This window comes from Lethenteron reissneri, unplaced genomic scaffold (assembly GCF_015708825.2).
Source record: "Lethenteron reissneri isolate LAM-NWPU_2019-01 unplaced genomic scaffold, ASM1570882v1 scaffold_1313, whole genome shotgun sequence".
NCBI lineage: Eukaryota > Metazoa > Chordata > Hyperoartia > Petromyzontiformes > Petromyzontidae > Lethenteron > Lethenteron reissneri.
Window position 1 is genome coordinate 28,446 of NW_026891018.1, and position 25,700 is coordinate 54,145.

Genomic DNA, 25,700 nt, shown 5'->3' on the forward strand with positions numbered 1-25,700 from the left:
TTCTCCAAGTCATTAAGGTTTCGAGGCTGACGTTTGGCAACTCGAACCTTCAGCTCCCTCCACAGATTTTTTATGGGATTAAGATCTGGAGACTGGCTAGGCCACTCCAGGACCTTAATGTGCTTCTTCTTGAGCCACTCCTTTGTTGCCTTGGCCGTGTTTTTTTGGTCATTGTCATGCTGGAATACCCATCCACGACCCATTTTCAATGCCCTGGCTGAGGGAAGGAGGTTCTCACCCAAGATTTGACGGTACATGGCCCCGTCCATCGTCCCTTTGATGCGGTGAAGAAAACAGTATTTGTATATATACTGGTTGAGGGTGGGAGGAGCCAAGGTAGGCCCTGAATATTATTGTTGTGAGGTTCGGTGCGGCTGAAAGCACGCTGTTAGGAATGAGCCTTGCCTTTGTTTGTATTTGGTCTTGATCTGACACGTTAGAGGAGGAGGACCGACACCCCATTGGGAGCGCCGAATGAACTCGGACTTTGGCGGCGCCCACCTCTCCGACCGTGGCTCCGTGTAGTCGTCAGGCTCTCGGGCGCGGAGCCTGACGCCCGACACGATGGTCTCGGTGCTCCTCCCGCTGCTGCTCCTGCTGCTGCTGCCACCGTGCAGCAGATGCCTCGCCGGGCGACGGGTCCGGCCGAAGCCTCCCTTGCGCTTCACCAGCCTATCCTACAACGCCTCCATCTATGAGAACTCGGCGCCCGGCACGTGCGTGGAGAGCCATGACAAGATGGGGATCTACGTCCACCGCTCGGCCTCCGGGGCCCGGTACGCCATCGTGTCCGGGGACGAGGCGGCCGCGTTTAAGGCGGAGGGACTTGTCGTGGGCGACTTTCGCTTCCTGCGCATCCGCGCCGGGAACGTGCCGTTGGACCGCGAGCGGCGCGGCGCCTACACGCTGCGGGTGAAGGCCTTTACCAAGAACGGCCACGCTTCGGCGTTTGCCACCGTCTTCGTCCAGGTGATGGACCGCAACGACCAGAGACCGCTGTTTTCGGCGGCGTCGTACGCCGCGAGCATTGCCGACGACGCCCCGGCGGGCACCGTCGTCCTCCGCGTCGCCGCCACGGACGCCGACGAAGGCCCCAACAGGCGCTTCCGTTACTCGCTGGCGCAGCGCTCGGACGTGGTCGCCGTGCACCCGACGAGCGGCGCGGTGATGATCGCCAGGAGCCTGGTGGAGCCCGGCGACGTGGCACTGCACGAGCTGACGGTGCTGGCCGTCGACAGCGGTGGGCTGAACAGCTCGGCACGCGTCGCGGTGAACGTGAGCCGGGCCAACGCCCACGCCCCGCGTGTCGCGGTCGTCGCGAGCCGCGAGCCGCGGGCATCGATCGCCAACCACGCCGCCGCCGCGTACGCAGAGCTGGCGGCGGAGGACCACGACGCCGGCCCCGAGGGGGAGATCCGCGCGGTGGAGATCGTCGCCGGCAATCCCCTCCAGGCGTTCTCCTGTCGCCCCGACGGACGGCGCCGGCCCTGCCTCGGCCTACGCGGTGAGGCTCTCGGGACGGCTGGACTGGACGGACTTCCCCTTTGGGGTGAACCTCACCGTGCAGGCTCGCGACGGGGGGAGGCCGCCCAGGTACTCGCAGCCCGTCACGGTTACGGTCCGGGGGGGCGGCGCCGCCGGCGCGTTCGAGCGGCGCGTCTACGCGGGCGCCGTCGAGCGGCGGTCTCCGCCCCGCGCCGTCGTGCTCGCGGTCAGAGCCTCTTGCGGCGCGCGGAGCTGCCGATACGTCGTCCGAGGCGGCGCCGACGGCGACTTCTTCGCCGTGAACCCCGCCACCGGGGTCGTCTCCGTCCGTAAGCACCTGACGGCGGTCGACAGACGCCGTTTCGAGTTCGACGTCGGGACCGACGCCGGCTCGCGCGTCGCCAGGGTCGCGATTGACGTCGTGGACTACAACGACCACGCCCCGGCGTTCGAGCGGCACAACTACTCCGCCTCTTTGAGCGAAGACGTCCCGGCGGGCGCCTTCGTAATCATCGTGCACGCCGCTGACGAGGACGAGGGCGACAACGGCCGCGTGACGTACGGCCTAGCGGACACCGAGCCCGGCCCCTTCGCCGTTGACCCCCGCACGGGCATCGTCGTGACGACGGGGCCGCTGGACCACGAGGAGACGGCGGGGGTCTACTGGCTGCGCGTGCGAGCCTCGGACTGGGGGACTCCGTTCCGCCGGGAGGCCGAGGTGACCGTGACGGTCCACGTCGCCAACGTGAACGACAACGCGCCCGTCTTCGAGTCTGTGGACTGCGTCGGTGAGATCCCCCGGAACCTCCGGCCAGGCCAGAAGATTTTCACCGCGTCGGCCATCGATGCCGACGAGCTCCGGCCAACGTTCTACGGCATCGCGACCGGGAACGAGGGCGGCTTCTTCTCGATGAACGGCGCCCTCGGCGTCGTGACGCTGGCACGCTCCCTCGCCGACGTCGCCGTCGGGCCGGCGGGGGCCTTCCGTCTGGGCCTCACAGCCACCGACGGGGAGCTCTTGGCGGAGACGGCGTACCTGAACGTCTCGGTCGTGGACGCCGCTCCCGGACGTGCGCCGTCGTGGCGATGCGCCGAGACAGGGATCGCCCGCAAGATTGCCGAGAGGATCCACCGGGCAAACCAACGGAGAAACCGCCCCGTCGCCGCAAGCGCCGTCAATCGGCACGCGCCGGCGTTCGCCGCCCCGGCAGTCACCGTCGAAGTCCGCGAGGACCTGCCCGTCGGGGCTGAGGTCGCCCGAATGGAGGCCACGGATCCCGACGACGGCTTCGAGGGTACGCTGCTGTACACACTGATGGACCACGACGGGGCGAGCGGCTTCGCCGTCGACGCGGAGACGGGCGTCGTGAGGGTCCTGCTCCCGCTGGACCGCGAGGCCGCCGCGTCCTACCTCGGGAACGTCGTCGTCCGCGACCTGGGCACGCCGCGGCGCTCGGCCAGCGCCACCCTCCGCGTCACCGTCTTGGACGTCAACGACAACCCGCCGGAGTTCTCGCGGAGCGTCTACGCGGCCCGGGTGCCGGAGAGCGCGCGGCCAGGCCACGAGGTGCTCCGGCTGGAGGCCGCCGACCGCGACGAGGGCGCCGCGGGCGCAGTGCGCTACCGCCTGCTGTCCGGCACCGACCTCTTCCGCGTCGACGCCAAGACGGGCGCCCTGCTGGTGGCGGCGCCGCTGGACCGCGAGCGGCAGGCCGGCCACGCGCTGCTGGTGGAGGCGTCGGACCTGGCGCCCAAGAGCCGCCTCTCTTCTGTCGCCGCGGTGACCGTGACGGTGGGGGACGTCGACGACCACGCGCCTGCTTGCCCGCCGGGCCCCCTCCGTCTCCGCGTGCCCGAGGACGTCCCCGTGGGGGCCGTCCTCGGCTGGCTGGACGCTCGCGATCCCGACCTGGGGCCGGCCGGGGAGGTGCGCTACTCGCTGCCGCCGGGCGAGGGGGGCGACGGGGGCGACGCGTTCTGGGTGCACGAGACGAGCGGGGCCCTGCGCGTGGCGCGGCCGCTCGACTTCGAGAGGCGCCGCCGCTACGAGCTGAAGGTGGCCGCGCGCGACGGCGACCCGGCGGGGCCGCCGCCCTCGGCCGCCTGCCGGGCGACGGTGGAGGTGGCGGACGTGGACGAGAACGGCCACGCCCCGCGGTTCGCGGAGTTCGCGATGGCCGCCGCCACGCGGGAGGATGCCCCCGTGGGGGCCGTCGTCATCGCCGTCACGGCCACGGACGAGGACGAGGGGCTGGACGGGGAGGTGCGGTACTCCCTCATTGACGACTCCAGCCTGGGCGTCTTCAGCATTCATCCTGAGAATGGTAAACCACACCTACTACCACCACTACTCTTCCCCCGCCCCGTCATCAACATCCTCACGGCTCGCGACGCCGGCTGACGGCTCGCGCCGGCGCCCATCTCGTGCCGTGCGTGTCGTTCCGCGCCGACAGGGATGATCGTCACGGCGCAGCCGCTGGATCGCGAGGCTGTGAGCGGCTACTGGCTGGCGGTTCGCGCTACGGACCGCGGAGTCGTCCCTCGCTTCTCCACGCTGCACGTCTACGTGGAGGTGCAGGTACGGAAACTCGCACGTACGTTGCGTCGTTCTGCCCCCTGTTGTATGTGTCAGGTCTTGAAAAATTGATACGAAATAATATTAAATGGAAAAAAAAAATCTATAAGTATCCGAAAATATTTATGCAATTATACACGTAATTTATGCTAATTACGAAGTGTAATTGCATTGGGAAAATGCATGTGCTTATGCTAATGTGTGCAGTTATGATAATTAGGCTCAGCCTCATTGTCTCGAGTTATATTATCAATGGGGAAAATACAATTATTCTCACTTCAATATTTACCGATTGTCTTAGTGTGTTTATGTTAGGTCTCCAAATTCAAATCTCACCGTGAGAATTATTTTATTATGTTTAATTTTTATCATTTTATTACTTCCCTTCTACGTGACTTTACCAAAAGAACCAAGAAGATGAATCCCTGCAGTCACGAAAGCTTTAAATCGAAGAATAATTCTTAATATACATTTCTGGAAAAAGGCCTATATATCTTCTTGGTTCTTTCGGTAAAGTCACGTAGAAGGGAAATAATAAAATATTAAAAATTAAACATACTAAAATAATTCTCAGATAATAATAAAATAAAATAAATAAAACATAATAAAATAATTATCTGAGAATTAAGGGAAATAATAAAAATAAAACATAATAAAATAATTCTCAGATAATAATAAAATAATAGAAATAAAACATAATAAAATAATTATCTGAGAATCATTTTATTATGCTTATTTTTATTATTTTATTATTATCTGATAATTACTTTATTATGTTTTATGTTTATTCTTTAATTACTTCCCTTCTACATGACTTTACCGAAAGAACCAAGAAGATGAATCCCTGCAGTCACGAAAGAAGCTTTAAATCGAAAGGTCTATATACACTACACCTCCCCCCCCCCCCAGGACGTGAACGACAACCCCCCGCAGGCGTCGCGTCCGTGGTACCAGGCCTCCGTGGCGGAGAACTCCGATGGGGGCGTCCGGGTGGTGCAAGTGGACGCCTGGGACCTGGACAATGTGGGTGCCCGCAGCAGGGGCCTCGCGTTCAACATCGTCAGCGGAGACCCACAGGGATTCTTCACCATAAACCGCACAACAGGTGGGGGGGGGGGGGGGGGGCGGAGAATGTCGTGTAGAGTGTACACTACACGGTTGTAGTAGGTTCCAGGAGACTTGGACGACGTAGTTGGAGGCACACTTATTTATTAACCACAGTGTAGATTACAGGCCGAGATGTACGACACTCGAAGGGGTATCGGCCCCTTCATCCGTCTAACAGGGAGATCACACAATCTACGTCACAGCTAGCCTACTCCCAGGTCCTCCACTACCGGGCTAGGGGAGGCTTACTAACCCAGCCCTGGTTAAGCTGGGATTACGGCACCCTGAGTCACCAGACCGGCCCCTTCACCCGTCTAACAGGGAGATTCACACACTCTACGTCACAGCTAGCCTACTCCTAGGTCCTCCACTACAGGGCTAGGGGAGGCTAGCTGACCCAGCTCTGGTTAAGCTGGGATTACGGCACCCTGAGTCACCAGACCGGCCCCTTCACCCGTCTAACAGGGAGATCACACGATCTCTATCCCGGCCAGCCTACTCCCAGGTCCTCCACTACGGAGCTAGGGGAGGCTAGCTGATCCAGCTCTGGTTAAGCTGGGATCACGGCACCCTGAGTCCCCAGACCGGCTCTTATAAGAGCATTGGCTCTGGGCTCTGGGGGCCACGCCGCTGGCTTGCCCTGGTCGCTCCTGAGAAGGACAGCGATCCAGGGGAGTCCCAGGGCCTATCTAGCCGCTCTTCTTGCTTCGCTGGTTAAAGCTGAACACTGAACCCCGAGCCCTCCGGCTACACTATGATGCACGGCACTACTACTACTATACACTACAGAACGTTGCATTTCGATTTAAAGCTTCTTTCGTGGCTGCAGGGATTCATCTTCTTGGTTCTTTCGGTAAAGTCATGTAGAATGGAAATAATAAAATAATAAAAAATAATAAAAATAAAACATAATAAAATTATTTTCACGACGTTTCGGCCACAACGCAAGCGGCCGTCCTCAGGTGGAGAGCAGGTCTGTCGAGTAGACAGAGTCTAAATGACACACCCCAGACTTGGAGCGACTATTTAAGCTGGGATGGAGGGGGGAAGGGCGCCTTCACAAAAGAATTTGCATACATCTTCTTGGTTCTTTCGGTAAAGTCACGTAGAATGGAAGTAATAAAATAATAAAAATAAAACATAATAAAATAATTCTCACGACGTTTCGGCCACAACGCAAGCAGCTGTGACTTTACCGAAAGAACCAAGAAGATGAATCCCTGCAGTCACGAAAGCTTTAAATCGAAATTTGCATACACTACAGAACGTGCCAATTCGTTACGGGTGCAATAAGAGAGTAGACCGGCGGTTTCCAACCGGCTGGCTCGATAGGCTCCGCTGCATCAGCCACAAGCCAGTCAAGTGAAGTGGGATTGTCTGGGCCAAAGTTGAGGGGGGGAGCTCAAGGGTGCTCGCGGGGGAACCATCGGGAAATCTTGGAGCGGGACCTTCGCAACGCCGGCGTACGTGGAACAACGTGAACATTCGCCGTGCAGCGAAGAATGAACGGTTATTACACGAAGGGGCGGGGAGCTGTCCAGCCGACACGGAAATAAATAAAGACGCCAGTCAACGTTCGTCGTCGTCAAAGTCATTTATTACACTATGGGAACCTCATTTGCCAGTAAAAATATGATAATTGGTTCCTAAAGAAAGCTGTCTCGGGTGAGGACCAATCAACTTCAAGGACAGTGCATACATTATCAGAGTTATGTTTTTTGTTGCATTATGACTGCAGGTATTGCGGTCTATACAAACATGACTCCTTGTAAAAAGGTGTCAGTTTTGTTGCCAGATAGAAGGGTAAAAAACCAATTATCGTTTATTACGCTAGTGCAGCACTAACCGGCGTGTGTGTTGGTGAGCAAATCCAGCGACATTCACTATCGACGCATTTCCACTTGACACGATGCGACCCAACAGAGGCTGACATCACGGGGTAGATATTTGTCGTCTTTAAGTTGTCAACTGACAAGCTACCCCCCCCCGCCCGCCGCCCCGTCTCCACGTTGACCCCCGCCCCACCGCGTGCGTGTGCCGGGCGGCGTGGGATGGTTGTGGTTGACCTCCGGTGAACGGACGACTCGTTGCAGGCGTCATCCGCACCAGCAGCAGCAGCAGGCGGCTGGACAGAGAGAAGCAGGCGGAGCACGAGCTGGAGGTGAGGGTCACAGTGAGGGTGGTGGTGGTGGTGGGGGTGGTGGGAGTTGTGGTGGTGGTGGTGGTGGTGAGGGTGGTAGTTGTGGTAGTGGGGGTAGTGGGGCTGGTGGTGGTGGTGGGGGTGGTGGTGGTGGGGGTGGTGGTGGTGGGGGTGGTGGTGGTGGGGGTGGTGGTGGTGGTGGTGGGGGTGGTGGTGGGGGTGGGAGTTGTGGTGGTGGTGGTGGTGGTAGTTGTGGTAGTGGTGGTGGTGGGGTGGTGGGGTGGTGGGGGTGGTAGTTGTGGTGGTGGTGGTAGTTGTGGTGGTGGTGGTGGTGGTGGGGGTGGTAGTTGTGGTGGTGGTGGTGGGGGTGGTAGTTGTGGTGGTGGTGGTGGGGGTGGTAGTTGTGGTGGTGGTGGTGGGGGTGGTAGTTGTGGTGGTGGTGGGGGTGGTAGTTGTGGTGGTGGTGGTGGTAGTTGTGGTGGTGGTGATGGTGGGGGTGGTGGTGGTGGTGGTGGGGGTGGTAGTTGTGGTGGGGGTGGTAGTTGTGGTGGTGGTGGTGGTGGTGGGGGTGGTAGTTGTGGTGGGGGTGGTAGTTGTGGTGGTGGTAGTGGTGGGAGTCCCTGACCCTTCATGATGGTGATCAGGCCCGGGTAAAACTACGTGGCCGGAAGTCAGAGCCGTTGCCTGTACACATTGGGGTGCGACAGGGATGTCTTCTGGCTACATCGTGTAACGTCTATTTCAACCACGTAGTTCGTGAAGCCTTCAATAGCTGCAGCAACTGCAGCAGCAGCAGCAGCAACTGCAGCAGCAGCAGAAACTGCAGCAGCAGCAGCAACTGCAGCAGCAGCAGCAACTGCAGCAGCAGCAGCAACTGCAGCTCCCTTTGATGCTGTTAATCCTGCATAATGCACATGCATATGCAGTACTAATCACATTCCTGCATTTGCCATAAATATGCTAAATTCCTCTTGATATGCAAATTCCTTTGTCAATGCGCCCAGCTTATATATATGCTCCAAGCTCGTGTGCTGTTTCATTCAGACTCTGTCGCCTCGACGGACCTGGTTTTCACCTGAGGACGGCTGCTTGCGTTGTGGCCGAAACGTCGTGAGAATAATTTTATTATGTTTTATTTTTATTATTTTTTATTATTTTGTTACTTCCCTTCTACGTGACTTTACCAAAAGAACCAAGAAGACCTTCAATAGCTGTAACGGGGGAATTTCCATCTGGTACAGATACAATGGGAGGCTGATCGATGCCCAGGGGCGATCAAGGGATGGCTCCCTATTCCTCAACCACGTTATGTATGCCGATGATCTGGTGATTGCTGCTCACTCAGAGGAGGACTTGGAGGCGCTACTGCTGAGACTGGAGTGTGTCACTAAGAGGTGGGGCCTTACCATCAGCCCCACCAAAACTAAGCACCTGTCTAGGTTTTTTGTACCATTGGACATTCCACCCCCACAACTCCCAATCGGTGATGGGGCAGTTGTGGAGAGAGTGGAGAGTTTCCCATACCCTGGCAGTGTGCTCATGACTGGCTTCAGTTTGACAGTAGAGGTCTCGTTCCGAATCAGTGGAGCGGCATTATCTTTTCATCGGTTGCATAATGCTGTGTGGAAGCTACCTGGTCTGTCGCTCTGCACGAAGCTTCAGGTCTTCTTGGCCAGTCATTCCCACCCTTCTCTACGCTTGTGAAATGTGGACCCCCTCCCCTAATTGAACATCTTTGCCGGTTAGAAACATTTAGGCTGACCTTCCTATGATCCATCCTGGGTTTAATTAGGGTAGATTGTGAGGAGCTCACAAATCATTGAAAGATCTGCACAAAGTGAGCTCATCTGGCAGGCAAGGCTGCGTTTGCTGGGTCATGTAGCCCGCATGCCCAGCCACCGCATGCCTAATCAGCTTTTGTTTGGCCGGATCGAGGGGGCTAAACAGGCACGGTCTAGACTGGAGATGGAGTGATTTGGTACAGGAGGATGTGGAGCTGAGTGGACTTGCCGGTGACTGGTACCAGCGGAGTCAAGATCGGCCTCTGTGGAGGAGGCTCGTGAAGGACGCTACTGGGCAGTTGGAGGCAGTCGCCCTCCAACAACAACGGAGGGCGGAGGAGCGACGCTCACAACAACGAGCGGAGCGCCGGGTGGCTAAACACAGCAAGTGGGAACAGTAGGCGGCACAGGTTGTGCATCAGCCAGTCGTCTCAGTCAGTCGACCCGTGGCACCTGCTGGGTCTGCCTCGTGACCTCGTGCCGGCGGGCGTTCGACACTTCACGTGGCCTCAACGTGCACTTGGCCTGGCACGAGCATCGTGGTGACGTCACAGCCACTTAGTGGCCGAATGGCGGTTGTTGTTGTTGTGCTTGTGTGTCCCGCCCACCGGCGCCAGGTGTCCATCATGGACGGCGGCACGCCCCCGCGTGAAGCGAGGGTGGCGGTGACGCTGAGCGTCTCCGACGAGAACGACAACGCCCCACGCTTCCACCGCAACCTGACGCGCGTCTACGCCGTGGTGGCAACGGAGCCCAAGGCGGTGGCCATCGCACGCGTCTACGCTGCCGACGCCGACCGGGACGGCAACGGCGCGGTGTCGTACACCGTCCGCGGGTGGCACAACGATTACTACTCCGATGAGCACGGAGTCGTCTACAGCAAGATCAACTCTCACCGTGCGGGGACATTCCACTCCATCTTGGTGCTGAGCACACTCCCTCACACTCCTCCCCATCCCTCCTCCTGTTCCTCCCCCTCAGACACGCGCCCTCCTCCCTCTCAGACACGACACCGCATGCCTAATCAGCTTTTGTTCGGCCGGATCGAGGGGGCTAGAGAAGAGACGGAGTGACGTGGTACAGGAGGACGTGGAGCTGAGTGGACTTGCTGACGACCGGTACCAGCGATGTCAAGATCGGCCTCTGTGGAGGAGGCTCGTGAAAGACGCTGCTACTGGGCAGTTGGAGGCAGTCGCCCTCCAACAACAACAACGGAGGGCGGAGCAGCTATGACCTCGACACGAGGGCCCCCCACCGTGAAACGTAACTCACCGATCTCGCCGTTGTCCACCCCGCAGGTCCAAGCCAGGGACCGGGGAGAACCGCCAACCTTGTCGTCGACAGCCACCATCCAAGTGGAGTGGATCTCCAATCCCCGGCCGCCGAAGAAGCCCGCGACTTTTGCCCGGAGCCGGCACGCGGTCACCGTGGTGGAGACGGCCGCCGTGGGGTCCGTGGTGATCGCCCTGTCCACGCAGACCACGGGGACACTCCTCTGGTTCAGCATCACAGGTCACGCGGCGCCACTGCACAATCAACCCCTACATGACGTGTTTAATGGTGACATCGTGACGATGGGTTAACGGTGACATCGTGACGGTGCGTTCTTAGGTTTTTTTGGTAAAGTGACGTAGGTGAAAAAATTAAATTAATAAAAGTAAAATAAAAGTAAAATAAAAATCACGGCGTTTCGGAGGCAACACAAGCTTCCGTCTTCATTAGGAACCGTCACAGCACGACCGCTGTATCAATGAATCCTTGCAGTCACGAACGCTTCAAATCTAGAATCGTGATGATGGGTTAACGGTGGCATCATTTTATTATGTAAAATTTTTATTATTTTATTATTTCCCTTCTACGTGACCTTACCGAAAGAACCAAGAAGGTGACATCGTGATGGTGTGTTAATGGTGACGACGATGATGATGGGTTAACGGTGACATCGTGACGGTGTGTTAATGGTGATGACGATGATGACGATGACGACGCTAGGGGCGCCGCGTGTTGGCAGGCGGCGACGTGGAGCGCAGGTTCCACGTGACGGAGCACGGCGGCGTGGTGGAGGTGGCCAAGCCGCTGGACGCCGAGCGGTTCTCCTCCTACCAGCTGACCGTCGCGCTCACTGACGGGACCAACGCTTCAACCACCCTGGTGGGTGGGCGCGCGCGTGTCTGTGCGTCTGTCTGTGGAGACCGTCAAGGCGACGTGACCTCACGAGGGTTGCCGCGGTAGCTGCGTGAGACGTGCCGGGGGCATGATCACCTCTCGCCAATTCCTCACCACCACCACCACCCGCATTGCCACTTAGCTCACCACCACCACCACCTGCATCGCCACTTGGCTCACCCCCACCACCACCTGCATCGCCACTTGGCTCACCCCCACCACCACCCCCACCACCACCACCCGCATTGCCACTTGGCTCACCACCACCACCACCACCCCGCATCGCCACTTGGCTCACCACCACCACCACCCCCACCACCACCACCCGCATTGCCACTTGGCTCACCACCACCACCACCACCACCACCCGCATTGCCACTTGGCTCACCACCACCACCACCACCCACATCGCCACTTGGCTCACCACCACCACCACCACCACCTGCATCGCCACTTGGCTCACCACCACCACCACCACCCGCATCGCCACTTGGCTCACCACCACCACCACCACCACCACCCGCATCGCCACTTGACTCACCACCACCACCACCACCCGCATCGCCACTTAGCTCACCACCACCACCACCCGCATCGCCACTTGGCTCACCACCACCACCACCACCACCCGCATCGCCACTTGACTCACCACCACCACCACCACCACCCGCATCGCCACTTAGCTCACCACCACCACCACCACCACCACCCGCATCGCCACTTGGCTCACCACCACCACCACCACCACCCGCATCGCCACTTGACTCACCACCACCACCACCACCACCCGCATCGCCACTTGACTCACCACCACCACCACCACCACCCGCATCGCCACTTAGCTCACCACCACCACCACCACCCGCATCGCCACTTGGCTCACCACCACCACCACCACCACCCGCATCGCCACTTGACTCACCACCACCACCACCCGCATCGCCACTTAGCTCACCACCACCACCACCACCACCCGCATCGCCACTTGACTCACCACCACCACCACCACCACCCGCATCGCCACTTAGCTCACCACCACCACCACCCGCATCGCCACTTAGCTCACCACCACCACCACCACCACCCGCATCGCCACTTGACTCACCACCACCACCACCCGCATCGCCACTTGACTCACCACCACCACCACCCGCATCGCCACTTAGCTCACCACCACCACCACCACCCGCATCGCCACTTGGCTCACCCCCACTACCACCACCACCCGCATCGCCACTTGACTCACCACCACCATCATCACCACCCGCATCGCCACTTGGCTCACCACCACCACCACCACCTGCATCGCCACTTGGCTCACCACCACCACCACCCGCATCGCCACTTGACTCACCACCACCACCACCACCCGCATCGCCACTTGACTCACCACCACCACCACCACCCGCATCGCCACTTAGCTCACCACCACCACCACCACCCGCATCGCCACTTGACTCACCACCACCACCACCCGCATCGCCACTTGACTCACCACCACCACCACCACCCGCATCGCCACTTAGCTCACCACCACCACCACCACCACCCGCATCGCCACTTGGCTCACCCCCACCACCACCACCACCCGCATCGCCACTTGACTCACCACCACCACGCGCACCTCCGCTAGGTGGTGGTGACGGTGCAGGACGTGAATGACCACCGGCCCCGCTTCTCCCGTGACCTCTACGAGGCGACCGCCACGGAGGAGGAGGAGGCGTCTGCCAGCACCGCCCCGATCCTGCGGCTGGAGGCGACTGACGCCGACGTCACCGCCCGCCTCTCCTTCTTCCTCGTCGGCTTGGGCGGCGGTGACGCGGTGGAGAGCCTTCGTCGGTTCCGCGTAGACCACGTCACCGGCGAGGTCACCGCCGCCGAGAGGCTGGACCGAGAGGCAAAGCGGAGCCACGTGCTCACCGTCATGGTGAGGGAGGCGCCGCGCCGGGTGTGCACGTGACTGTGCTGATCGACGGTGATGATGACGACGACGCCGCGACCACTTTCTTGCGTGGGGACCATAGCGCGCTGGATAGTTTGCTGCGTAGTAATGTAAGCAAGCCGCGTAACCAAATCGCCGCGTTTTGTTTCGGCAACGCCAAACCTTGCCGATCGGCCGTGTCAGGCAGAGGTGGCACGGTCGGATGACACCGAGGCGCCGGTCACGTTGCCACCAGCAGGTCGCTCTACTGCGGACGTTGTCTGCCGCGAGAGCCTCCCGTCTGGGGGCGAACGCTCCGCCCCGCCGTCTCTCTCTCACCCGCAGGTGCAGAACGGCAGGGTCCCCGTGAGGCGAGCGTACGCCACGGTGACGGTGAGCGTCGACGATTCCAACGACCACGCGCCCGTCTTCGCCGGCGGCCCCTACGAGGCCCTCGTGGCGGAGTCGGCGGCCGTGGGCTCCGCCGTGGTGCGCGTCGTGGCGCTGGACCGCGACGAAGGCCCCAACGCCGACGTCAGCTACAGCATCAGACATGGTGACCGCCGCTGCCGCCACTCCCACCCGCCCGCCCGCCCACAGGGGGGAGATTCTGCACCGGGGGGCACATTTCCAGATAGAACCAACACTCAACCTGCTACCCGTCACAAGCCACGCCAAGCATCTGGAGGTCATGAAAAATAAACATTAAACAACAGACTTGGGGGCAAGGTTAGCGACTATCTGGAAATCTCCAGATTGACAAAAAGCATATGACCCAAACGTTCTGGACAGTTCACAAACACTCACACGCAGTGAGCGTACGTACACACAGCACTGTGCGCGTTCACACTCTCGTCGAAACCACACGAGGTTTTGAATAGTTATTAATGAATTCTAGATTTGAAGCTTTCGTGACTGCAAGGATTCATATTCTTAGGTTTTTTCGGTAAAGTCACGTAAGTAAAACATTAAAATTAATAAAAGTAAACTAAAATAAAAATCACGACGTTTCGGAGGCAACACAAGCTTCCGTCTTCAGGTGGGGTCCTTCCCCCCCCCCCCTCTCCAACCATTATATAAACGGAGTGGTAGCTCCTGCAATCTCTCATTTACTTGATACAGCAATCGTGGCTGTGACGGTTCCACCTGAAGACGGAAGCTTGTGTTGCCTCCGAAAAGTCGTGATTTTTATTTTATTTTACTTTTATTAATTTTAATGTTTTACCTACGTGACTTTACCGAAAAAACCTAAGAATATAGTTATTAATGATTTATTACCGGCCGACTATGATTCACTGTTAGGGTTTGTCAATACGTGTGTGTGGGGGGTGCGTTTCAACCGTGGTGGTTGGAAAGCCCCCGCCGTGACCACGCAATCTCAACCCGGGTCACAGCGCCGCGGTGCAAACCAGCATCGGGGGAGGTCGCTCAATTCCCTGGCCGCAGGAAACCGTGACGATTATCCCTACGAGGGCTTTAGGGTGAAAACCTGCCGGCCAGGAGACCTCCCCTCAGAGCTCTATGGGGGGGAAATGCGTGAGGGTGTGTTTATGTGGGGGGCGGTGAGGGGGAAGCGGGGTCGGCCCCGTCGCTTGGTGGTGGTGAGGTCGTAGATGGGGCGCCCGCCGAGTGGCTTCGCGGCGGTGGCGGCGGCATCACAGACGGACGCCGCGGTTTCCCCTGCGTCGTTTGTCCTCGACATCTCACGTTGGTCTCGATGACGTGAACTGGCGCTCATCCGATTCCTCCGAATTCCCCTGACAGGAAACGTGGGGAAATCTTTCACCGTCCACCGCACGCGGGGCGTCATCTCCGTGGCGAGGAAGCTGGATGGCTCTGCGGTGGAGGCCTACGAGCTGGTGGTGAGGGCGGGGGACAAGGGGCGCCCGCGCCGCTTCACCAATACCACGGTCCGCGTCGTCGTCGTCGCCGCCGCCGCCGCCGTGTACGGCACCCGCCCCAAATTCGCCTCCGGTGGAGTTGGCTACTCGGCGGAGATCGCCGAAGGGGCCGCGCCCGGGAGCGTCGTGCTCGCGGTCGGCACCTCCGGCTGGTCGATGGTCACCTTTGAAATATTGGAGGGCGATTCCCAAGGCACCTTCGACATCCACCCGACGTCCGGGGTCATCGCCACCAAGCGACCGCTGGACCGCGAGCGGACGCCGTCGTACCGGCTGACGGTGCGGGCCACGGACGCGGCGAGCCTCTCGGCGGACGTGTCGGTGTCGATCGGCATGCTCGACGAGAACGACAACGCGCCCGTCTTCGAGCGCCCGCGATACCGCGGCGCCGTCGGCGAGGAGGCGCCGGCGGGAACCGCGGTCACGGACCCCGACGGCGCCCCGCTCGTCGTCCGGGCCGCCGATGCGGACGACGGCGAGGGGCGTGCGACGGTCGCCTATCAGATCGTGGAGCACGAAGCCAGGAAGTTCTTCTCCGTTCACCCGCACACGGGGGCCGTCAGGACCGCCGGCGCCCTCGACCGCGAGACGACGGCCGAGTTCCGCTTCCGGGTGGCCGCGTTGGACGGCGGCAGCCCGAGTCTGTCCTCTGAGGTGCCGGCCGAGGTGACCGTCGCCGTGCTGGACGCCAACGACTGCCCCCCGGCGTTCTCGATGGCCGCGTACGAGACGGCGCTGCACGTGCCGACCCGCGCCGGCGTCCGCCTGCTGACCCTGGAGGCCCACGACCCGGACGTCGGCGCCGCGCTGACCTACCGCGTCGCCTCGGGAAACGTCGGAGGCGCATTCGCCGTCGACGAGCGCACCGGGGATGTCGCGGTGAGGAACTCCTCCCTCCTCGCCGCCGGCTACGAGCTCGGGGTCGAGGTGTCCGACGGGAGGTTTTTGAGCGCCGCGCGGGTGAAGGTCTCCGTGTGGGTGGTCGGCGGCAGGCTGCGGGTTCCGCCAAAGTACTCTGCGCGCGTGCTCGAGAACGCCGCAGCGGTCGACGTCGTGGCCACAGTCGTCGCGACGGGGGGAGACCTCGACGAGCCGCTGGCTTTCCGCTTGCTCAGCCCGAGCGGCGCGTTCCGGATGAGGCGGAGGGCGGGCGTCCTGGAGACGACCGGCGTCGCGTTTGACCGTGAGGAGCGCGACCGCTACGAGCTGCTGGTGGAGGTGAGGGGCGACTCCCGGGCGCGCCCGGACGTCGCTCACACGACGGTCGAGGTGCACGTCGAAGATGTGAACGACAACGCCCCGGCGTTCGTCGGCCTGCCGTACCGCGCCGTTGTCGTGGCGACTGCGGCGCCGTGGAGCGCCGTGCTCACCGTCGCGGCCCTCGACCGGGACGTCGGCGAGAACGCCAGGGTGAGGTACTCGTTGAGGGACGACCACAACGGCCGCTTTCACATCAGCCCTTCGGGCGGCGACGTCTCGCTGACGAAGAGCTTCACCCCGGACGAGTCGGGCAAGGACTTCGTCGTGACCGTCGTGGCGACGGACAGCGGGACCCCTCGGCTGTCGTCCGCGGTCGACGTCACGGTCACGGTGCTCGCTGCAGACGCGCCGGCGTTCGAGAGCCCCTCCTACGTCGCGTGGGTGCCCGAGGACGTCGGGCCGCCCGCGCCGATCGCTCACGTCCGCGCGACGGCCCCGGAGGGCCTGCCTCTCGTTTTCTCCATTGTCAACGGCGACCCCTTCGACCAGTTCTCCGTCGACTTCGTCACGGGCGTCGTGAGCGTCGTCGGCCCGCTGGACCACGAGACGCGGGCCGCCCACCGCCTCACGGTGCGAGCCGCCTCCCTGGCGACGGGCTCGCACGCCGACGCGAGCCTGGATGTCATCGTCGGAGACGTCAACGACAACCGGCCGTTCTTCGCGCAGGGAACCTACGCCGCCACGCTGTTTGAATCTGCGCCCCCGGGGACCTCCGTCGTCCATGCGAGAGCTGTCGACGTCGACGCCGGCTCCGACCGGGCGCTCCGCTACGAGATCGTGGACGACGGGGAGAAGGGCGGCGAGGGATTCTACGTAGACCCCGACAGCGGGCTGGTCGTGACCACGGCGTTCCTGGATTACGAGCGAAGCCGGCTTCGTCGTTTCTCGGTGAGGGCGACAGACGGCGGCGAGCCTCCCCTTGCATCCGATGTCATGGTGATCGTCGCCGTCAAGAACGAGAACGACAATGCCCCGTTGTTCGAGCGGCCGTTGTACGAGGTGTCCGTGGGCAGTCTAGCTTGGCCCGGGAACTTCGTGGCCGCGCTGAGGGCGTTTGATGTTGACGTGTCGGACGCCTACCGGCTGCGGTACGCCATCGTCTCCGGTGATGACGACCCCGCGAACTTCGCAATCGACGCCGAAACGGGCGTCGTCTCCGTCGCCGCCCGCCCTCAGAAGAAGCCGGCCGCTCGCTACCACCTCCGAGTCTCCGCCACAGATGGCGCATTCGTCGCCGATGCCATGGTAGTGGTTGACGAGCGGCCCGCCAACCGGCACGACCCCACCTTCGGGCGGGCCCAGTACGTGGCCAAGATCCCCGAAAACTCCGAAGCAGGAACTCCGGTGGCCTCGGTGCGGGCCACGGACGCCGACGCGGGCGCTTTTGGGCAAGTATCGTACTCCATCGCGAACCGGTTCGCCCGCGACCACTTCGCCATCGACGAGAGCGGGCGGATCTTCGCGAGGGCGCCCCTCGACAGGGAAGACCCCTTGCAGAGGGCCGTGGACATCTGCGTCAAGGCCTGGGACGGTGGAGGCAGGGCGGCCTTCGTCACGGTCAAGGTGGTCGTGACGGACGAAAACGACAACGTGCCCCGGTTCATTGCCGCCGAGTACTCGGGCGGCGTCGCGTCGAGCGCCGCCAAGAGAACTCTGGTCCTGCGGGTCACCGCCACGGACCGCGACGAGGGGATCAACGCGGCGGTCGTCTACTCGCTCCGGAAGGGGCAGGACCCGGACGCCTCCGAGGACGTCCTGGAGGTGGAGCCCCTGACGGGCCACGTCTTCACCAAGGGCGGCGGCCTCGCCGGCCTGGAGGGTTCACGGCTGTCGTTCTTCATCGTGGCGGTGGACGGCGGCGGGCGCTCCGCCGCCGTCCCCGCCTCGGTCTCCGTGCTGCCCGCCGGCTCGGCAGCGCCGGCCTTCGCCGAGGCGGCCTACGAGCTGACGGTCGCGGAGGACGCGGCGGTGGGGAGCGAGGTCGGCGCGGTGGCGGCCGCGCTGGCGGGCGACGAGATCGCCGCGTACGCCGCGGTGGCCGGCGGCGGCGGCGCGGTGGCGGACGGCGGCGCGTTTGCGGTGGTCGCCGGCGATGGGCGGATCGTGGTGGCGAGGGCGCTGGACCGCGAGGCCGCGGGGAGCCACCGCTTCGAGGTGAGGGCCACGTGGCGGCGGGGCGGAGCCGACGTCACGGCGCAGGTCCCGGTGACGGTGCGCGTGGAGAACGTGGAAGACAACATGCCTGCGTTTGAGTCGAGCACCTACGAGGCCGCCGTGTTGGAGAACCTACCGGGCGGGGTGCTGCTCGTGCAAGTGAGAGGTAACGCAGCCGTGTGCGGCGCTGGGCTCACTCGGTCAACACAAGCGGTATATGTGTGGTGTGTCTGTGTGGTGTGTCTATGGGTTTCTGAGCGAGTAGTCCATGGGTCACACAGGTAGCTCCAAATGGTAGGGCTGCCACTCTTCGGTAACCAATTTATTGGGAAAATATCACGGCGGGAGGAAGTGGCCGCAGGGACGAGGCGTGGAAACGGCAGGGCAGGTGGGGGACCCTGCCTGACGCTGGGGAGACCGCTTGGGCATTCCGTGCCCGGTGGTCGCTCGCGAAAGCCCACCGGCATTACCGCCCCATCCTCCCCCCCCCCCTCACCCGTCCCTCAGCGACGGACCGAGACGGCGGTGCCCGGCCGCTGTACAACTTGGTCGAGCCGCTGGAGAGCGACGCCGGAGGAGCGGAGTCACTCTTCACGGTGGATGCCGACAGCGGCTGGGTGAGCACGCGGAGCCGGCTGGACTGCGAGGCCCGTGACCGGCACCACCTCCTCGTCGAGGCTTTCGACCCGGCCCGCCCTGAGCGTGCACCGGCCGTCGCCGAGGTGATCGTCACCGTGAACGATGACAACGACCACCCTCCGCGCTTCTCGGCCCCGTTGATCGACGTCCGCGTGCCGGAGGATGCGGTGCCTGGCCTGGCGTTGGCCGTCATCCAGGCGGACGACGCGGATGCCACGCCGCAAAACCGGAATCTTACGTACCACCTGACAGGTAGTTTGTAGTGTAGCGTAAGTACACCTGTTGTGCCGGAGTGAACCCACCACTACATATTCTTAGGTTTTTTTTCGGTAAAGTCACGTAGGTAAAACATTAAAATTAATCAAAGTAAAATAATTTACTTGATACACGCTGTCGTGGCTGTGACGGTTCCACCTGAAGAGGGAAGCTTGTGTTGCCTCCGAAACGTCGTGATTTTTATTTTATTTTACTTTGATTAATTTGAATGTTTTACCTACATGGTGACTGTACCGAAAAAAAAACCTAAGACTATGAATCCTTGCAGTCACGAAAGCTTCAAATCCCACCGCTACATTTACAGCTGGTTGCGGAAGCCTCTGCGTCAAACCGACTTTCGTCGTCGCGCGCTTTCCGTCTCGACGCCGTCCACGCTGGCCGCAGGCGGCGACCCGCTGGGCCACTTCTCCCTCGGTCCCGATAAGAGCGGGGGCAAGTGGCGGCTGCGTCTGGAGCGGCCGCTTGACCGGGAGAAGCAGGAGCGCTACCATATGCTGGTGAAGGCCGCTGACGGCACCTTCACGAGGACGGTCGTCGTGGCCGTCACCGTGCTGGATGTCAACGACAACCGCCCCTTGTGTGACAAGGTACCCGTAACCGTCGACTCGCCGCACAGACCCACAGACTCATCCTGCACCACCTACCACTGCTACTAATACTACCACTACTACCACCACCCGACTGTAACACCATGAACACACGGTATACTTATAGTAGTAGGTTTTTACCCTTTTAAACTGGTACAAAACTGACACCTTTATACAAGGCATCATGTTTGCAATAACCACAACACAAGTAGTCAAAAATGCAAACAAAAAGAAGCAACTCTGATGATGATAATGATATGCACTGTCCTTGAAGTTGATTGGTCCACACCCGAGACGGCTTTCTTTAGAGCCTAGTCCCCATTGGTGTTGGACCAGATTACACCAGAAGGCGTACAACTCAAACACAGTGCAATATCAGAGTATTGAGAGCTCGGGGTAAGCATTTACACTATGAAACCTCTTTTACCAGTGGCAAAATATAGTAGTATACTTGCCTGCACGAGTGGACAGACGCCAGTAGGGGGTGGTTTGTGGGCCACCGGGGTTCCGCAGACCCCAATAGGGGGGCTGCGGGAATATTCTAGGATCCCCTGGAACACTCTGGAAGGAAGGCGTGGCCAGGGGTGGAGAGACCCTGGGAGGTGACTAAAAGCCGGACCCCTGAATGGGTTCCCCAGTTCTCAAGTTGAAGACTGAAGACTGGGCTTAGAGTAGGACCCTGGGAACCCCCAGACCCACTGTCGTTGTAAGGGCCAGGGCTGTGAGGGCAAGTGGTCGGTACCAAGGACCTTGGCTGGGTCAGCGGGTCAAAGTAGCCTCCCCCTAGGGCCCCTAGCCAGGGGACTGCGAGTGTACGTGGTCGCAGTCGATAGGCCACGGTAGCCCGGAGGCCATACCTCCCCCAGGCAGCGGGTGTGTTAGGGACCCTGTGCTATAGTTATTGTTAAAGTGTCGCCTCGACTACTGGCTCTCCTACATCTTTGGGCTCACAAAAATTCCGCTGTACCCCAGCTGTGGTACAACATCACTGTACCGGAGGACATCGCCCCGCAAGTCTTCCTGCTGAGCGTTTCAGCCCGTGACTCCGATTCCGGCTCTAACGGAACCGTCAGATACTCGCTGCACGGTGCCGGAGCGACGCTCTTCCGCTTGGACCCCGTCAGCGGTAACACTCATCACACTCACTCTCATAGTCGTCGGGGTTGGGATCGAACCCACGTCCACCTCCTGTGAACGCCTCTCGTGGGCGTGGCCCCGCGTAGGGAAGCTCTTCACGCTGGCGCCACTGGACCACGAGGCCTCCCCGGCCCACGCGCTCGGCGTGATCGCCACTGACGGGGGTGGCCTCTCCTGCCGGGCGGAGATCCTCGTGAGGGTGGGGGACCTGGACGACTCGGCCCCGCGCTTCCCCGTGGGGTCACCCCGTGCCGTCGCCCTGCACTGGAGCAACGCCAACGTGGGGATGGTGGTGACGAGCATGCACGCCGTCGACTCCGACCTGGGTACGACGACGGTGACGACGTACATATTCTTAGGTTGTTTTGGTAAAGTCACGTAGGTAATTTTTTTAAATTAAAATTAATAAAAGTAAAATAAAAAATAAAATAAAAATCTTTTGGAGGCAACACAAGCTTCCGTCTTCAGGTGGAACCGTCACAGCACGACAGCTGTATCAAGTAAGAGAAATTGTAAAAAAACAGTCCTTGTATATATACTGGTTTGAGGGTGGGAGGAGCCAAGGTAGGCCCTGAATATTATTATTGCGAGGGTCGGTGCGGCTGAGGCACGCTGTTAGGAATGAGCCTTTGTTGTGTAGACTGGTTGAACTCGGAAGTTCCAAGAGTTGTTAAGGTGCGGCTGATGTAAAGGTGCGTGTAAATGGGACTGAGCCTTTTGTTATGTAGAGGTGGTGCGGCTGAAACCGCTGCCAGGAATGAGTCTTTGTTGTGTAGACTGGTTGAACTGGGAGGTTCTAAGAGTTGTTAAGGTGTGGCTGATGTAAAGGTGCGGCTGCTGTGAATGGGACTGAGCCTTTGTTATGTAGATGAAACAGCACTTTGCTACATTGCTGGGATTAATTCTAGATTTGCCAAATATGTGTGGTAAAACTTAAAGTAGGAAAACCAGTGCGTGAAAAAAGAAGAAGAAACTATATGGTAACTGAAGAATAGTGCCTGTCAAATAAGATGGTCCAAATATGTGTAGTTAAATATTTTTTACATGGTTAATAACATATTTCCAATGATTACTAAGTTTGTACCCATCATCACGGTTGAAATTATGTCTGTGTTTGTATATTTGGATGGCTTCGTGTAAAAACCCTTGATGGTAGCCAGGAGGTTTGCAGAGCACCTTGGTCTCGGAAAAGACAATTTCATGAGAGCCCACCGAGTTGTAGCAATGATCGGCAACGGCGGAAGAATCAGTTTTGCCGTGTTTCAGATCTGACTTGTGCTCGCGGACACGATCAGAGATATGACGTTTCGTTTCTCCAATGTAGCAATCACCACAAATGCAACTCAGTTTGTAGACTCCAGGGTATTGTAACTCGGAATTACATCTTTCACAAATGGAATTAGATCACGGATTTTATGTACTGTACTGAATCGGACTTGGATCTTATGTTTGTTTAGAATTTTGTAGATCTTTTTGGTCACGCCTGCTATGTATGGCAACGTGATGGTTTTGATCGGAGTTTCATGTGGCTGTTTCTGTATGGTGGGAGAAACAGCTTGGCGGATGGTGCGGTCAGAGTATCCTTTCATCCTGAGGGCCCGATGCACATGTCTTAATTCACTGTCCAGATGGTGTTGGTCAGAAATGCCATGAGCTCTGTGGTATAGCGTTTTGATGAGAGAATTCTTTTGAGATGGGTGGTGGTGGGAATCAGGTTTCAAGTAGGAATCTATGTGGGTGGCTTTCCTGTAGACAGACCCAGCTGGGTCTGCCCCGTGACCTCCTGCCGACGGGAGTTCGACACTTCACGTGTCCTCAACGTGCACCTAGCTTGCTTGGCACAAGTGCCGTGGTGACATCACTGCCACTTAGTGGAGACTGGCGCTTGATGTGTGTGTTCTTAGGCCCCCACCGCAGGGTCACTCACTCTCTGCTGAACTCTGCCGGCGACCGCTTTGCCATCGACGGCCGCTCGGGCATCATCACCGTCAAGCGTCTGCTGGAGCGCCGTGCCGTCTACAACCTCACGGTGCAGGCCCGCAGCGGTGGAGGAGTCTCGCTGATGCCGCCCCCCACCACCGCCGTGATTTCCGTGTCCCTCCACGACGACGACCGTGGCGTTGCCGCCGCCCCGGCATTCCGGCAGCTGGCCTACCGCGCCGCCATGCCAGAGGACGCGGCACCGGGCACCGCGGTCATTGCCGTGGAGGCCGTCTTGAGCGGGGGGGGCGCGGTGAGCTACGGAATCGCCAGCGGCAACGAGCTCAGGGCATTCGACGTCGACCGGAAGCTCGGTGAGAGACGCAGCACGGGGCACAGACAGCGGCCCCCTCGGGTCGTGGAAGGTCCCCTGTCCGCCGTGTCTCTCGTAGACTCAGGCAGAGACGTGTGCTGTGTGTGCCGTGGTGTGCGTGTACCCAGGCGTGATAAGCGTCGTGGCGAAGGCCCTGGACTACGAGAAGCGCCGCCACCACTACCTGACGGTGTGGGCGGCCGCCGCCGGCGACGACACCGCCGCCTCGCCCAGCGCCGTCACCGTGGTGACCGTGGACGTCACTGACGTCGATGACGGCGCTCCGCGGTTCGACCGGGGCTCGTAAAGCGCTGTCGTGGGGGAAGACGCCCTGCCTGGTATCGCGTGGCAATGGCGGTTACGTTGTCGCCAGGCCGTCGTCACGGTGGCAGCGTTAACCTGCAACAACGCAGTCACGTTGTCACTAGACCATCGGCAAGTTCTATTTCAACAGGATAATTTGGGTTTAGATCGCGTTTATTTATAAATGTGTCGTAACCCTCCACCACCCGACATGGCCAATCAGTAAAAATGTGTCACGTTGACAAAGACAAATAGTTCACTGCTTTAGCCCACCGGTGTGTTGAAGCAACAACATTTACAATTTGAGTACGACGTTTCGCTGGTAATTGCAACCAGCATCATCGGGCAATTCGCCAGAATGGTGAGGCTCTCCTGTGTCTCCCGTTCTTATATACAGCAGCAGCAGGGTGACGTCATCATTAACTCATTAACTCATCAGGTGCAAAGATTCAAGGGGGGAGTGATTGTAATTATATACTAGATTAGTAATCAGGCTATTGTTACGATGCGAGTTGTAGATTAGTAATCATTTGGAATGTGTTTTATTGTGATTATGCTACATTAGTAATCAGTTAGTGGTTGTTTCCCTTATAAGTAATTGTAATGTATCTTATTTAATAATACGCTTCCAGGCCGCACTAAGCCTATAGCTGTCTGAGCGATTAAAGTTATTTCTGTTTCTCTCAATTTCAATCGATTCTCTAATTAGTCTTTGCCAGTAGTAACTAGTTTTACACAACACTTCCACGTTGTCAAAATCAATTGAGTGTCCCTGTTAACTTTAATCGCTCAGACAGCTATAAGCTTAGTGCGGCCTGGAAGCGTATTATTAAATAAGATACATTACAATTACTTATAAGGGAAACAACCACTAACTGATTACTAATGTAGCATAATCACAATAAAACACATTCCAAATGATTACTAATCTACAACTCGCATCGTAACAATAGCCTGATTACTAATCTAGTATATAATTACAATCACTCCCCCCTTGAATCTTTGCACCTGATGAGTTAATGAGTTAATGATGACGTCACCCTGCTGCTGCTCTATATAAGAACGGGAGACACAGGAGAGCCTCACCATTCTGGCGAATTGCCCGATGATGCTGGTTGCAATTACCAGCGAAACGTCGTACTCAAATTGTAAATGTTGTTGCTTCAACACACCGGTGGGCTAAAGCAGTGAACTATTTGTCTTTGTCAACGTGACACATTTTTACTGATTGGCCGTGTCGGGTGGTGGAGGGTTACGACACATTTATAAATAAACGCGATCTAAACCCAAAAATCGTTGATTATGAATAACATTGGTCGCGAAAGCCTACGTGTTAAACTGAGGATAATTTGGCTAAATTGCTTTAGTTATCGTCGTCGTGGTCATCATCAGAAGGTAGTAGCAGCAGCAGCTCAGTGGGGGACTTTACCTGCTGACCGTCAAAATGCACCACTGCTTTTGTTTTGTACAACCAGGATTTAAATTCGCAACCCATCCGCCTGTGGGGCTACTGTGGGATGCCAGATGCTGCCAGATGCTGCTGCTGCTGTATAATGGCAGCAGCTAGCAGCCGCATCATGATGATGATGATGATCATGGTGGGTGGTAGTGTTTTTGTAGAGTTGAAGCCGTTTCTCTGCTGCGTTTGTGTTGTGCGGTTGAAGCCACCTCCTTCGCCGTTTCGGCATCCGTTGAGTGGAGCGGCGACGGCAGCAGGGACAGCGTCCTTGCCACGGCCGGCATGTGGGTGGCGAGTCGACCGATGGTGCCCCTCTCTCCTGTTTGTTTGCTTAGACCCTCGCCCTGTTCAAAGTTGCGTTCAAATAAAAGAAACCACGTGGTTTGAAATGACGTATTTGCGGTGCTCTATATACTCTACATAATAACAGTCCGCCAATAAAGCGTTAACACGAGGGTTCCAACCTCGGTTGGAGTAACGCCTTCAGAGGAGCATTTTGCTCCTCTGAAGGCGTGT

The 25,700-nt window shown here is 58.8% G+C and overlaps 1 protein-coding gene across 1 annotated transcript; it reads left to right on the forward strand.

The window, feature by feature from the left end:
- Positions 1–564: 564 nt before the first annotated feature.
- Positions 565–25,420, forward strand: LOC133361970 (protocadherin Fat 1-like). The gene is given in 19 exon segments (XM_061580943.1): positions 565–1,461; positions 1,463–3,809; positions 3,939–4,063; positions 4,970–5,165; positions 7,261–7,328; positions 9,706–10,011; positions 10,387–10,600; positions 11,100–11,239; positions 12,888–13,181; positions 13,432–13,434; positions 13,521–13,731; positions 14,940–18,656; positions 18,998–19,381; positions 19,790–19,992; positions 20,965–21,118; positions 21,216–21,455; positions 23,034–23,423; positions 23,551–23,770; positions 25,390–25,420. Coding segments are annotated over 19 exon segments (10,140 nt in total).
- The last annotated feature ends 280 nt before the right edge of the window (positions 25,421–25,700 follow it).